Source organism: Chelonia mydas, chromosome 1 (genome assembly GCF_015237465.2).
Source record: "Chelonia mydas isolate rCheMyd1 chromosome 1, rCheMyd1.pri.v2, whole genome shotgun sequence".
Classification (NCBI taxonomy): domain Eukaryota; kingdom Metazoa; phylum Chordata; order Testudines; family Cheloniidae; genus Chelonia; species Chelonia mydas.
The window spans coordinates 209430460-209446345 of NC_057849.1; the positions used below are offsets into that span (position 1 = coordinate 209430460).

A 15886-nucleotide genomic window follows, 5' to 3' on the forward strand; every position below is an offset into this window, starting at 1 on the left:
AACCCCAGAGGATTGCACAAGCAGCAGAAAGCTGGCATATCCTAAATTTTGATTTGGTTTCTGGACTTGTCCTTCCCTCCGCCACCACCACCCTAACCCAAAACCCCCTTCCCCCCCTCCCCCATCTAGCTTCTGATTTCTCTCGATGTTTTGTGCAACAAATAATAAAGAACAATTTTTAAACAATTGTGACTTTATTTCCTTTCATATATATGGGGGGAGGGAACCTTAAAAAGAAACAAACACAACTGTCACACCGTACCCTGGCCAGTCATATGAAACTAGCTTTCAAAGCTTCTCTGATGGGCAGCGCGCCCTGCTGCACTCTTCTAATCGGCCTGTTGCCTGGCTGTGCGAAACTGGCCGCCAGGTAAGTTGCCTCAACCTCCCACCCCGCCATAAATGCCTCCCCCTTACTCTCACACATATTGTGGGGCACACAGCAAGCAGTAATAACAATGGGAATATTGGTTTCACTGAGGTCTAGCTGAGTCAGTCAACTGCGCCAGCGTGCTTTTAAATGTCCAAATGCACATTCTACCACCATTCTGCACTTGCTCAGCCTGTAGTTGAACAGCTCCATACTACTGTCCAGGCTGCCTGTGTACGGCTTCATGAGCCATGGCATTAAGGGGTAGGCTGGGTCCCCAAGGATAACTATAGGCATTTCAACATCCCCAATGGTTATTTTCTGGTCTGGGAATAAAGTCCCTTCTTGCAGCTTTTGAAACAGACCAGAGTTCCTGAAGATGACCCTTTCCCGGCCATCCCACATTGATGTTGGTGAAACGTCGGTGAAACGTCCCTTGTGATCCACCAGTGCTTGCAGCACCATGGAAAAGTACCCCTTGGGGTTTATGTACTGGCTGCCATGGTGTTCCGGGGCCAAGATAGGGATATGTGTTCCGTCTATCGCCCCACCACAGTTAGGGAACCCCAGCGCATTAAAGCCATGCACAATGGTCTGCACATTTCCCAAAGACACTACCCTTGATAGCAGCTGGTCACTGATTGTGTTGGCTACTTGCAGCACAGCAGTCCCCACAGTAGATCTGTCCACTCCAAACTGATTCCCAACTGACCGGTAGCTGTCTGGCGTTGCAAGTTTCCACAGGGCTATGGCCACTCGCTTCTCAACTGTGAGGGCTGCTCTCATTTTGATGTCTTTGTGCTTCAGGGCAGGGGACAGCAAGTCACAACGTTCCATGAAAGTGGCCCTACGCATACGAAAGTTTCTCAGCCACTGGGAATCATCCCAGACCTGCAACACTATGCAGTCCCACCAGTCTGTGCTTGTTTCCCGGGCCCAGAATCAGCGTTCCACGGCATGAACCTGGCCCAATACCACCATGATCTCCCAATCGCCACATGTCATGCTTCTAGGAACGTCTGTGTCCATGTCCTCATCACTATCGTAATCGCGCTATTGTCGCTCCCTCGCCCGGTTTTGCAGGTACTGCACATACTGCTGGATAATGCGCGAGGTATTTACAATGGTCAAAACTGCAGTGGAGATCTGAGTGGGCTCCATGGCTATGGCGCCTGCACGGGTAATCCTGGAAAAAGGGCTCAAAACGTAGGAGAGCAGAGTGGCAGTGGAAGAGGTGCTGTTTGGTTCATGATAGCTGAAAAAAGGGGGGAAATGGTTGTCTTCTGTCCTGCCTGCAGCCAGCCCCTGCCGCACGCACCCGCTGCCTTGTCTCCAGCCAGCCCTGCACCCCCTGCCTGCAGCCAGCCCCTGCCACACCCCCTGCCCTGTATCCAGCCAACCCCTGCTGCACGCACACCCTGCCCGCAGCCAGCCCCTATCTCCAGCCACCCCCGCACCCTCTGCCCTGCCCGCACCAACTCCTGCTGCACCCCCTGCCCTGCCCGCAGCCAGCCTGTCTCCAGTCACCCCCGCACCCTCTGCCCTGCCCGCAGCAGCCCTTGCAGCACCCCCTGCCCTGCCTGCAGCCAGCCCCTGCCGCACCCCCTGCCCTGCCTGCAGCCAGCCCCTGTCTCCAGCCACCCCCGCACCCCCTGCCCTGCCTGCAGCCAGCCTCTGCCGCACCCCCTGTCCTGCCCGCAGCCATCTCCTGTCTCCAGCCAGCCCTTCACCCCCCTGCCCTGCCTGCAGCCAGCCCCTACCTCCAGTCAGCCCCTGCCCTGTCTCCAGCCAGCCCCACACCCCCTTGCCTCCAGCCAACCCCGCACCTTCCTGTCTCCAGCCAGCTCCGCACCCCCTGCCCTGCCCACAGCCAGCCCCGCACCTCCTGCCTCCAGCTAGTCCTGCCCCATGCCCCTGTCTGCAGCTGGCCCCATGTCCACTGGTGTCCTGCAATTCCCAGGGCAGTAACCCTGCACACCTGCTTCAATGAGGGGGGCAGGGAGCAGCTGAGACCCACACATGTGCACACCCTAGGGTGACCAGACAGCAAGTGTGAAAAATCAGGACATGGGGCTGGGGGTAATAGGAGCCTAATATAAGAAAAAGACCTCAAAACCGGGACTGTCCCTATAAAATCGGGACATCTGGTCACCCTAGCACACCCCCAGGGAGTGGCGGGGACCCACACACGTGAAACGGAGCTCATTTCTAGTTCAGGCCCATCTTTTAAAAAAGAACTTTAGGCAGGGTTAACATACACCTGTATTTTCCCAGACAGGTCCGGCTTTTTGGTTCTTAAATCGCCGTCCGGAGGAATTTTTAAATTTTAATTTAAAATTTAAATTTAAAAATTCCTCCCGGGAAAATACGGACGTATGGTAACTCTGTTGGTACAAAAAATACATACTGGGGCACATCCCTTACATCAGAACTTGTTAAGATTTTGGCAGCTCATCACTGCCTTCATGTATGTATCAGCCTTAGCAGAGAGAGGTCTGGAACAGGGGAAGAGGGAGTTGGAGAAGAGTCGCTGCTAGGCCCATGCTCAGTTGCTGTCTCCTGTTGCCCTGGACTTGGGGGAGTTGGGGAAGTGGTGCTGCAGAGACCTGGGCAGAGGAGAAGCCCCAGTACAGAGGGAGAGAAGTATAATTTAAAATAAAAAATAATTATTTTAAACTATTTAATTAGTGCAATTAAAATGAGATCTTTTTTAAAAACCTAAATGATTTATTGTAAGTACTGGATAATTTATATATTTATGTCATAGGCGCTGACTCTGTGGGTGCTCCAGGGCTGGAGCAGCCATGGGGAAAAAATGGTGGTTGCTGAGCACACACTGGCAGCCCCCCCTATCAGCACCCCCCGTTCCTCCCAGTGCCTCCTGCCCGCCAGCAGGCCCCACACATCAGCACCTCCCCGCGTCTCTCACCCACCGCAATCAGCTGTTTCACAGTGTGCAGAAGGCTGGGGGGGGGAGTGGGAGGAGTGGGAATGGCCTCACTCGGGGGAAGGGGCGGAACTGAGCGGGAACAGGCAGAGCGGGGTGGAGTGTGGGCGGGAAGAGGTGGGTGTGGGGTGGGAAAAGGTTGGGTGGAATGGGGCCTTGGGGGAAGGGGTGGAGTGGGGGCAGGGGTGGAGTGGGGGCAGGGCCTGGGGCAGAGGTGAGGGTTGAGCACCCCCCAGCACACTGGAAAGTCGGTGCAATTTATGTAGTTATCAAAATTATACAAAGAAAGGCTGATTTCAAGATATTTTTGAAATACTTTGAATGTGTTTGAATTGCTTATTTGAAAAAAAACATATTAAGAATTCTAAATATAATTACTGCACCGAGACATAGAAAGCTCTACTTGGGTGAGGGTTTTCCAGCAGTTAGCAGGGTTGCTGACATTATAAAGACGTGTAGACTCATAGATATTAAGGTCAGAAGGGACCATTATGATCATCTAGTCTGACCTCCTGCACAACGCAGGCCACAGAATCTCACCCACCCACTCCTGTAATAAACCTCTCGCCTATGTCTGCGCTATTGAAGTCCTCATATCATGGTTTAAAGACTTCAGGGTGCAGAGAATCCTCCAGCAAGACCTTCTTCATGTAAAGATTTTTGCAGCTCACCTAATCTTTACTAAAAAATTCATTTGAAAACTTGATCCATGGGCCGGATGCTTTGTGTTTCTTGGATATTCACTGTTCACTTTCTAGCTTTATTTTATAGCCTTTGTACAGTATACTCAAAAATAACATCACAATCCTTTGCGTCTGATTTATGAAGGTGCAGGTGACCAGTCAGGAAAATGGGAAGGAGGAGAATTAGGGAGGAAGGTTGAGGAGGGGACTATGGGGGAAAGGTGGGAAACAAGGAGAGGAAAGTCAAGACACAGGTAGCAATGGATGGGAATTCTCTTATCAGTGTGGGGGAGGAAGTAAGTGGAGTCTCCATCTGAACAGCCAGGGGAAGGTGTGCATTTTTGTGTATGGTTGACTTTTCAATCTGATTTATCACACACAGTGACAAAAGTAGATATGATTTTAAAAGTCAAAAGACAGACTAAAAAACATGATTTGATTTTTTTTAATCTCATGATTTTTATGTCTGACATGTTTTTGATCTCTTGAGATTGGCAATATTGTAATAGATCAGTATTGCATAACTTGAGTCTTTTCATAACATAACAACTAGTTCCAACAGGCCAGAGCCTCTTAAAAGTACAGTTCCTCACATCTTCCTTCCCCAGTCAAACATAATAATAATTAACAATCAAATCAATATAATACAGAATTTCAACTACTTTTAGCCAACCTAGTAACTAAACTAACAATGTTCAATTAGTCTCTGAGGTGCCTTCTGCTGTTGTGTGGACCTTTCAGGCTCCCCTGAGACATCAACACCACTGTTATCAGGCAGCAGTAAGTCCATTAGTTCAGGCTGGTCCGTACCAATGAAGTGAGCTGTAGCTCACGAAAGCTTATCCTCAAATAAATTTGTTAGTCTCTAAGGTGCCACAAGTACTCCTGCTCTTTTTGCTGATACAGACTAACACGGCTGCTACTCTGAAACTTCCTATTGACACTCTGTTTTTGTTAGCACCTTCGACACATACATCATTGGTCTCTAGTTTTGACTATACTTCTATAAGAGGACTGTACCAGTACCCTCTTCAGAGGCAACCCATGGACAACACTGTTTTGTGCTTCCTGTCATAGTACCTTAGCCCTGGGGCCTCTTTAATTAACTCCTTCAGTTTCTCAGACTGTTTATTAGAATTTGCATCCCATGTCCAGTGGATATCTTTGTAGAACAGCAGTTTCAGGTTACTGGTTTGAGCAGCTAGATTAGGGATAGATTCCCTTATATAGTTCCCCATTCCAAAGAATCTTTGTACCCTTTCTTTGTCTAGAGGCAGGCATGTTGTTATACCAATAAAATAAAAACCAGCAGGATCTTATTAAAGGGGAAAAGGCAAAATGCCACATTTATTGTGAATACAGAAAGAATCATAGTAAGCAGTTAGTTATAGCTATAACATTCCATTCAATTTCATATTTATTCACACATTCATTCATACACACACACAGACAGGTTCTGCAAGGTTGTTATCATAGTTACCAGCCCTAGAGTTGCTCATGCCACGCCACTGGCCAGGTGGCCTGGACATGAGGAGGAAGCAGGTCCTTGTCAGATGCTTATCTGATGCTCCTGGAAGTTGATTTGCAGAATCAGACCCCAAAGTTCTCACTTTCTAGAGTCCATTTTTATAGGAATTTCTTCCTATGCCAGTCTGTGGGAATTGCTTCATCATGCTGTTGCTGAATCAATCAGCAGATGTCACTTTCCTGACGGCTCTGTGCTGCCAGATGTTATCTTGTTCTTTGGTTCTCCCATCCTTGAGGCTGTTGGGTGGATTCCAGTCTGCCCTCCGGGGGTCCTGTGGTTATTTCCACTTGACGCCTTCTTCAGCCAATGGACACTGGATTCTTAGGCTGGCACCTACCTGATCATTCAGTTATTATCCACACCAAGCATCCATCCACATACATCCTTTATTTTAATCACAATTGTTAACAAAGCGAGATGAATACAACAAAAGGGCGGGGAGTCTCTGGGTGCTGTTTCTGTTGTTACAGAGTATTGCTTTGAGTCTCTCTCTGTGTGAGTAGTTGTTGTTACAAAAAATTGCTTTGAGAACAGACTCTGTCTTAGAATGTACTAACACAATTAGCAGCTTGCAAGTTTCACACATAGAGGGAGAGAAACAGTACCAAAAACCAAGAGACCTCTTAATTAGTAATACCCTGGAATTTAAACTATGGGGAATCAAACTCATTTGTGATTTTAGAACTTCTTTAATATGATCCAACAATGTTGGTGATGGCCTCAACCTTACTGTGATCTACCTCTAGACCTTGCTGTGTTAACTTCTCTCGCAGGTATTCTTATATCCATTACATGAAATTTACATTTTTGGTTGCTTAGCTTTAGCCCTGCTGCTCGGGCTCTTTCCAAAGCAGCCTGGAGCTGCTGGTCATGCCCTTGTCCTGTTTTTCCCCCGATCAAAATGTCTTCTATATAAACCTCAGTGCCCTCTAAACCCATCAAAATTTGGTGTATTTTTCAGTGAAACATGTCGGGTGTAAACAACCCAAATGGCAGTCTGTGGAAATAGTGTCTCCCCAAGGGGTGTTGAATGTACACAAACCTATGCTCTGTTTTAATAAGGGCACCAGCCATCTCCCCAAAATTCCTCCTCTTGTAGGCAGTGGAAAATGTTCCTACTAACATATTTATTTAATTCTCTGGGGTCTATAAATAAGTGAAGGGGTCCATCTTTTTTTCCTGCAGTGACCAACAAATGTACACAACTCTGCTGGTTCTTCTATTTGTTCTATGATTCCCAAAGCAATGAACCTATCATGGGCAGCACGTCAATCCTCCATTTAGTGAGGCTGTGTGTGCCTGGACCGTGGCCCCACCCCAAGGCGTGCCCCAATTCAACCTCCACCCCTGGAAGCCCCGCCCATGCTCTATCCCCAGCCCTGACTGGTCCTCACCCCGAGGTCCCCCTACCTGCTGCTCATGCCTCTTCTCCCCCCTGCCACTCGCGCTGCTCCCTCTCTTTCAGTGGCAGCTCCAAAGGTGGCCTCTTATACCTGCTGCCTATGGAACCTATCCAGTTCTTCTGAGCTGGGTGGATGCAAGTCCTGTAAAAATTCTATTTCCAGTACCCTATAGCCTGCCCAAGTCCTCAAAAGATGTGTGCCAAAGTTAGCCAGGTGGAGACTGCACTAGGGCAAAGCTTTTTTTTAACACTGCTGTGAACTGGTATCTTGTCAGGAGGCTGTCCTCTCAGCTCCATAGGGCTAGCAGAACTTTGACTGCCCTTATTCACTTGACAGCCCAAAAAACAAGTTTGAGGTGGCAAAATTGGCAGATGATACAAAACTTCTCGCTTTAACGTCACTGGCCCTTTTGGCCTCCTGGGCCACTGAGAGGGGGCAAAAGGGGCAGCTGCCCCGGGGCCAGCAGTGGCCAGAGTCCCGGGCCATTTAAACCGCTGCCAGAGCCCTGGGTGGTGTGGGCCGGGCCGGGCAGCATGGAAGGGCTGGCTGGGGGAGGCTGAGCCCCAGCCCCACCCCTTCCGCTGAGGCCCTGCCCCTTCCGAGGACCTGGAGCCGGGCCCCCGTACCGGTAAGAGTTTTATGTTACTTTCACCTCTGGTGCTGTGGGGCTAGAGGTGCCACCTTTTTGAAGTGATGGTAAAACTCTGGCCCACTTTTGGTTGTTAAAGATCCCCTTGCACTGTTCACTTGAAGGGATGGCGGCTGCAGATCCAGCGCCTAGGTAAAGAACATGCTGATGTAGAGATACTAGATGAATCTGTGTAGGCACATTTTTCATGATCCTGTATGTGAAACCTGAAAAATATGTGACAAAACAGTCATTGGGAAATAATTTCCAGCATGCCATTCACATCCTGCAGTCTTCTATGAGGCAAAACTTCTACTGAAGCTAGTTTCAATTCATGTGACTACTTGCGTCACTTCAGATTGAATTAAACGTTCCAATTAAGATTTTGCAATGGCATAAAAAGTTTTACTAAATTCCAGATACGGTATATACATAACTGCTGCATTTCTTCACAAAAAACAATCAAGTGTATTTAACATGATTTATTCTTTATAAACCTGACACTTTATTGCTCATCGACTAGTTCCATTAGCCTCTAAGTGAAAACATATTTTCTCTTAAGTTTGCTCCATTATGGAGTGAAGGTAGATTTAATAGACAGTAACTGCCAGGATCACTGTACTTTCCTTTTTAAATACGCTTACCAGACTGGCTTTTTAAAAAATTTTATCAGCTACCTGCTTGAATCTCCGTGGTTCAGGGATTCACTTACAGCTCAATGACTGGCAACTAATGTACAGATATTCACTTTTTCTTAGTATTTCATTCCTGCCTTCTACTAGTTTTAGTTAAAAGATCTTCAATTTTCCATGACCTTTTTCTTTATTTTTCTTGTTTAAAAAAAAAGACAGTCCATTACAACTATGTTAGAATCATGACAGATTCAGCCTGTCTCCTAATTTAAAGGCTGTTGTTGTTTTTTTTACTGAGTTTTCCCTTGGTATATTATTATGGAAGTGCTGCTCACAATTCCATAATTAAGGCTGAGTTGAGCTTTCCACTATAAAGCAATGGTATAACCACTTTGTAAGACAAGAAGAATACAGGTCATCTACCCTAAAATTACAGCACTTGCTCTGAGTACAGAAGGAATTTCCTGAGAATTCACAACTAAATTTGTTACTTGGTTTGAGTTAAAAATAATTTTTAAAATTAAAATTTAGCCCCCTGTGTCAGACCATTTTTATGTCCCAAATGATCTTCATAATGGAATAACACAAACCCTTAAATTGTCCCATATAGTTAAAACTCATGGATTGTGCATTGGCTATATTTTGAGAATTATCTTTAGTATCAACAGCCATTTTTCCTGTTATTCTTCATACCTGTTTCAGATGTTTCTCCTTCAGCAGAAGCTGTCAAATACTGTTCTCCATCATGGAACTCTTTCAAAATGGCTGCTATCTCCTATGTTCTCAATGAGAATGAAGCTAAAGGGATGCCATTCACAAAAATGCTCTCTCTCAAAATGGCTACTGTGATAAATGAAGGGGGGGGGGGGGGAAAGCTCTCCTTTATGGACACCCAGCCAGCCAGTTAACTGTAAAATCCCTTTTGGTAGCTGTTCTCTACTTGCTTTACCTGTAAAGGGTTAAAAATGTCCCCCAGGTAAAGAAATGGGCACCTGACCAAAAGAGCCAATGGGAAGGCTAAAACTTTTTAAAATTGGGAGGGAAGCTTTCCCTTTGTGTCCGTGGTTGTTCTCCGGAGAAGGGGGAACAGACCAAAGTCAGGGCTATGACTACGCTATAAACAGCTTTAAGCCAGGTAGGAGAAATCATCGGATTATACCTAGAATTACTTATTTGAAACCCCCCCAAATATGTAAGTAAATTAGGAATGTTTAGAAAGATCAGATTAGGTTTATTTCTGTTTATTTTTTAAGGCTTGTGGACTTCTCTGTGCTAACCCCAGATGCTTTTGTTTGCTTGTAACCTTTAAGCTGAAACCCCAAGAAAGCTATTTTGGGTGCTTAATTTTTGGAATTGCTCTTTTAAAATCTAGCAAAAGCCTAAATTCCAGATGTATTTTCTTCCATTTTGTTTTTAATAAAATTTACCTTTTTTAAGAACAGGATTGGATTTTTCGTGTCCTAAAAGGTTTGTGCATGTTGTTTGATTAGCTGGTAGCAACAGCTAATTTCCTTTGTTTTCTTTCTCAGCTCTTCCCCGGAGGGGGAAGGGTGGGGACAGGGCTTGAGGGTACCCCACAGGGAGGAATTCCCAAATGCTCCTTCCTGGGTCCAAGGGGTTTTTTCATTTGGGTGGTGGCAGCATTTACTAGGCCAAGGTCAGAGAGAAGCTATAACCTTGGAAGTTTAATACAAGCTTGGAGCGGCCAGTATTAATTTTTAGAATCCTTGCAGGCCCCCACCTTCTGCACTCGAAGTGCCAGAGTGGGGATTCAGCCTTGACAGCTACCATCTTCCATTGTTCCCAAGTGGTGTGAAGCCAAACTGTTCTCAGGAAGATGGTGGCTCTATGTGGCTATTTTGAAAGAGGGCAGTTCTAATACTAAGCACTTATTTTTAAAAATTACTGTTGCACCAGATCTACTCAACAGGGAGGGCAGGAGCGGGACATTTGGCAGTGTAGTGTAAGGACATTTGTGAACAGAAGAGAGGAGGAAATCGGTGTGCGCATGCGCAGGTGCATGCATGTGTGTGAGTGTGCAGGGAAATGTGAGGAACAGCAGGGAGAGGAAAATTGAAGGGAAATGTTGGAAACAGTAATGGGGAGAGGAAGGGGCATGTGTAGGAATTTAAGTTCCACCACTTTTGGAGGGGCACGTTCTGTGCCCTCTCCTGTTGGCCACCAGCCAAAGGAGCTCACTCACCCCGCCACGGCCCTGGGGCCAGAGGAGCTGTAAGTTCCCACCATGACCCTGGGGCTGGAGGAGTTCTGTGTCCCTGCCAATTACTGGGGGGAGTGCCATGTACCTGCCTACCCCTCCTTGTGCACGCCCCTGGGGAGAGAAATTGGTGTGTGCATGGGTGAACGGGGGGAGACATGTGGAACTGGAGGAAACTGGCCACTATATTCTGGCTTGTTTACATAGCACCACAGTGGTAAAAAGCAGCTAGAATTGGTGACTCTGATAATAAAAGTTAAAAATAGGGCTGTCAATGAATCACAAAAACAACAAGGAGTCCTTGTGGCATCTTAGAGACTAACAAATTTATTTGGGCGGGACTGCTATGGGTACCCACATGGCCCCACAGTATGCCAATATTTTTATGGCTGACTTAGAACAAAGCTTCCTCAGCTCTCGTCCCCTAAAGCCCCTACTCTACTTGCGCTCCATTGATGACATCTTCATCATCTGGACCCATGGGAAGGAGGCCCTTAAGAAATTCCACCAGGATTTCAACAATTTCCACCCCACCATCAACCTCAGCCTGGACCAGTCCACACAAGAGATCCACTTCCTGGACACTACAGTGCTAATAAGTGATAGTCACATAAACACCACCCTATACTGGAAATCTACTGACTGCTATACTTACCTACATGCCTCCAGCTTTCGTCCAGACCACATCACACGATCCATTGTCTAAAGCCAAGCTCTAAGATACAACCACATTTGCTCCAATCCCTCAGACAGAGACAAACACCTACAGGATCTCTATCAAATGTTCTTAAAACTACAATACCCTCCTGGTGAAGTGAAGAAACAGACTGACAGAGCCAGAAGGGTACTCAGAAGTCACCTACTATAGGACAGGCCCAACAAAGAAAATAAAAGAAAGCCACTAGCCATCACCTACAGCCTCCAACTAAAACCGCTCCAGCGCATCATCAAGGATCTACAACCTATCCTGAAGGACGATGCCTCACTCTCACAGACCCTGGGAGACAGGCCAGTCCTCGCTTACAGACAGCCCCCCAGTCTGAAGCAAATACTCACCAACAACTACACACCACACAACAAAAACACTAACCCAGGAACCAAATCCTGCAACAAACCCCAGTGCCAACTCTGTCCGCATATCTATTCAAGGGACACCATCATAGGACCTAATCACATCAGCCACACCATCAGGGGCTCGTTCACCTGCACATCTACTAATGTGATATATGCCATCACGTGCCAGCAATGCCCCTTTGCCATGTACATTGGCCAAACCAGACAGTCTCTATGCAAAAGAATAAATGGTCTCAAATCTGACATCAGGGATTATAACAGTCAAAAACCAGTAGGAGAACACTTCAATCTCCCTGGACACTCAATAACAGACTTAAACGTGGCAATTCTTCAACAACAAAACTTCAAAAACAAACTCCAACAAGAAACTGGAATTAATCTGCAAACTGAACACCATCAAATTAGCCCTGAATAAACACTGGGAGTGGACTACAAAAACTAATTTCCCCTTGCTGATACTCACACCTTCTTGTCAACGGTTTGAAATGGGCCACCTTATTTACATTGGCCTCATTAGCACTACAAAAGTGATTTCCACCCATTCTTGTCAACTGTTGAGAATAGGCCACTTCCACCTTAACTGAATTGTCTTGTTAGCACTGACCTCTCACTTGGTAAGGCAACTCCCATCTTTTCATATGCTGTGTATTTATACCTCCCTACTGTATGTTCCACTCCATGCACCTGATGAAGTGGCTTTTAGCCCACAAAAGCTTATGCCCAAATACATTGGTTAGTCTTTAAGGTTCCACAAGAACTCCTTGTTGTTTTTGCTGATACAGACTAACACGGCTGCCACTCTGAAATTAACTGCAGTTAACTCAAGCGATTAATGCAAAACAAATTATCTAGATTTTAAAAAATAGTCACAATTAATCACAGTTTTAATAGCACAGTTAACCAATTATAGAAGACCAACTTAAATTTATTATAAATATTTTTGGATGTTTTTCTATTTTCAAATATATTGTTTTCAATTACAACACGGAATGCAAATTGTGCTGTGCTCATTTTATATTATTATTTTTGATTACAAATATTTGCACTGTAAAAAAAAGAAGAACAAAAGAAATAGTATTTTTCAATTCACTTCATACAAGTACTGTAGTGTAATCTCTTTATCATGAAAGTGCAATTTACAAATGTAGAATTATTATTATGTCTTTCAATTACTTGCAGTTAATGCATGTGATTAACTCAAAACAACTTAACATTATTTTTTTAATGAGCGTTAATCGCACACCTCTGTAGATGGGACTCAGCAGCGGCTGGGCGAGGAGGGAGGCACTGGCTGCGGCAGCAAATAGGAGGCACCCAGGGACAAGATACTCTATAATATCCAGACTAGACGTGCAGATTACAGAAATGTATCCCAACTGAGGCTTACACCCTAACGACTTCTCTGAGTAATTACTGCGTCTCCTGAGGAAGCTCGTAGTAGGAAGGTAATATGGATGGGGAGTGTTCAGCTGTTGTGACCTGCACTGGATGTGCCATGTTTGTCTTTCTTCCACAGGACAGAAGCGACTTTGTGTGTACAAAGTGCAAGCTGGTCTCCATATTGGAAGAGAAGGTTCAAGGTCTGGAGCAACAGGTATCGACCTTGCGTTGCATAAGAGAAACTGAAGATTTCCTGGACAGACATCAGGATATGCTTCTACAGGCACAAGATTCTGAAGATTCAGAGCAGGTTGCACAGCGGGGACAGGAGGACGGTGAAGAAATTTGGCAACATGTGACCTCCAGAAAAAGAAGGGGGAACGTCCATGTACCAGCAACACAGATACAGGTAAGTAACCGTTTTCATGTTCTCTCCACAGGTACCATTGCGGGGAGTGGCCCAGATGATACGTCTGGGGGAAGGGAGCAGAAGGAGACTCCACCAGTTGAAAGGCATGAGATGCACTGTCCTAAGGCTGGGGGTTCCACGACCACCACTCCCAAGAGAAGGAGGCGGGTGGTGGTCGTCGGGGACTCTCTCCTCAGGGGGACTGAGTCATCTATCTGCCACCCTGACCGGGAAAACAGAGAAGTCTGCTGCTTGCCAGGGGCTAAGATTCGCGATGTGACGGAGAGTCTGCTGAGACTCATCAAGCCCTCGGACCACTACCCCTTCCTGCTTTTCCACGTGGGCACCAATGATACTGCCAAGAATGACCTTGAGCGGATCACTGCAGACTACGTGGCTCTGGGAAGGAGGATAAAGGAGTATGAGGCGCAAGTGGTGTTCTCGTCCATCCTCCCCGTGGAAGGAAAAGGCCGGGGTAGGGATTGTCGAATTGTGGAAGTCAATGAATGGCTACGCAGGTGGTGTCGGAGAGAAGGCTTTGGATTCTTCTACCACGGGATGGTGTTCCAAGAAGGAGGAGTGCTAGGCAGAGACGGGCTCCACTTAACGAAGAGAGGGAAGAGCATCTTCGCGAGCAGGCTGGCTAACCTAGTGAGGAGGGCTTTAAACTAGGTTCACCGGGGGAAGGAGACCAAAGACCTGAGGTAAGTGGGGAAGCGGGATACAGGGAGGAAGCACAAGCAGGAGCGTGTGAGAGGGGAGGGCTCCTGCCTCATACTGAGAACGAGGGGCGATCAGCAGATTATCTCAAGTGCCTATATACAAATGCACAAAGCCTGGGAAACAAGCAGGGAGAACTGGAAGTCCTGGCAAAGTCAGGGAATTATGATGTGATTGGAATAACAGAGACTTGGTGGGATAACTCACATGACTGGAGTACTGTCATGGATGGGTATAAACTGTTCAGGAAGGACAGGGAGGCCAGAAAAGGTGGGGGAGTTGCACTGTATGTAAGGGAGCAGTATGACTACTCAGAGCTCAAGTATGAAACTGCAGAAAAACCTGAGAGTCTCTGGATTAAGTTTAGAAGCGTGAACAACAACGGTGATGTCGTAGTGGGAGTCTGCTATAGACCACCGGACCAGGGGGATGAGGTGCACGAGGCTTTCTTCCGGCAAGTCGCAGAAGCTACTACATCGCACGCCCTGGTTCTCATGGGCGACTTCAATCACCCTGATAACTGCTGGGAGAGCAATACAGTGGTGCACAGACAATCCAGGAAGTTTTTGGAAACTGTAGGGGACAATTTCCTGGTGCTAGTGCTGGAGGAACCAACTAGGGCGGAGCTCTTCTTGACCTGCTGCTCACAAACTGGGAAGAATTAGTAGGGGAAGCAAAAGTGGATGGGAACCTGGAAGGCAGTGACCATGAGATGGTCAAGTTCAGGATCCTGACACAAGGAAGAAAGGAAAGCAGCAGAATACGGACCCTGGACTGCAGAAAAGCAGACTTTGACTCCCTCAGGGAACTGATGGGCAAGATCCCCTGGGAGAATAACATGAGGGGGAAAGGAGTCCAGGAGAGCTGGCTGTATTTTAAAGAGTCCTTATTGAGGTTACAGGGACAAACCATCCCGATGCGTAGAAAGAATAGTAAATATGGCAGGCGACCAGCTTGGCTTAAGAGTGAAATCCTTGCTGATCTTAAACACAAAAAAGAGGCTTACAAGAAGTGGAAGACTGGACAAATGACCAGGGATGAGTATATAAATATTGCTCGGGCATGTAGGAATGAAATCAGGAAGGCTAAATCACACCTGGAGTTGCAGCTAGTGAGGGATGTTAAGAGTAACAAGAAGGGTTTCTTCAGATATGTTGGCAATATGAAGAAAGCCAAGGAAAGTGTGGGCCCCTTACTGAATGAGGGAGGCAACCTAGTGAAGGGGGTTGTGGAAAAAGCTAATGTACTCAATGCTTTTTTTGCCTCTGTCTTCACGAACAAGGTCAGCTCCCAGACTACTGCACTGGGCAGCACAGCATGGGGAGGATATGGCCAGCCCTCTGTGAAGGAAGAAGTGGTTTGGGACTATTTAGAAAAACTGGACGTGCACAAGTCCATGGGGCCGGATGCGCTGCATCCGAGAGTGCTAAAGGAATTGGTGGATATGATTGCAGAACCATTGGCCATTATCTTTGAAAACTCATGGCGATCGGGGGAAGTCCCGGAAGACTGGAAAAAGGCTAATGTAGTGCCAATCTTTAAAAAAGGGAAGAAGGAGGATCCTGGGAACTACAGGTCTCACTTCAGTCCCCGGAAAAATCATGGAGCATGTCCTCAAGGAATCAATTCTGAAGCACTTAAAGGAGAGGAAAGTGATCAGGAACAGTCAGCATGGATTCACCAAGGGCAAGTCATGCCTGACTAATCTAATTGCCTTCTATGATGAGATAACTGGTTCTGTGAATGAAGGGAAAGCAGTGGACGTGTTATTCCTTGACTTTAGCAAAGCTTTTGACACGGTCTCCCACAGTATTCTTGTCAGCAAGTTAAAGAAGTATGGGATTGGATGGATGCACTACAAGGTGGGTAGAAAGTTGGCTAGATTGTCGGGCTC

The 15886-nt window shown here is 46.6% G+C and overlaps 1 protein-coding gene across 18 annotated transcripts in view; it reads right to left on the reverse strand.

The window, feature by feature from the left end:
* The window catches only part of LOC102942359 (C-type lectin domain family 2 member B), a 53587-nt gene that overhangs the window by 13390 nt on the left and 24311 nt on the right, over positions 1–15886 (reverse strand). For 3 of the 18 annotated variants that reach the window (XM_043548006.1, XM_037911995.2, XM_037911976.2), the window contains one exon: positions 1310–1625. The exons of 9 other annotated variants lie outside the window; for them this stretch is intronic. In XM_043548006.1, the coding sequence (XP_043403941.1) occupies positions 1424–1625 (202 nt within the window). In that variant the 3' untranslated portion in view covers positions 1310–1423. Of the gene's footprint in view, positions 1–1309; positions 1626–6545; positions 7787–15886 lie in introns of those variants that run through there. 6 more of the 18 variants (XM_043548409.1, XM_043548228.1, XM_037911985.2 and 3 more) reach the window with 4 other exon arrangements.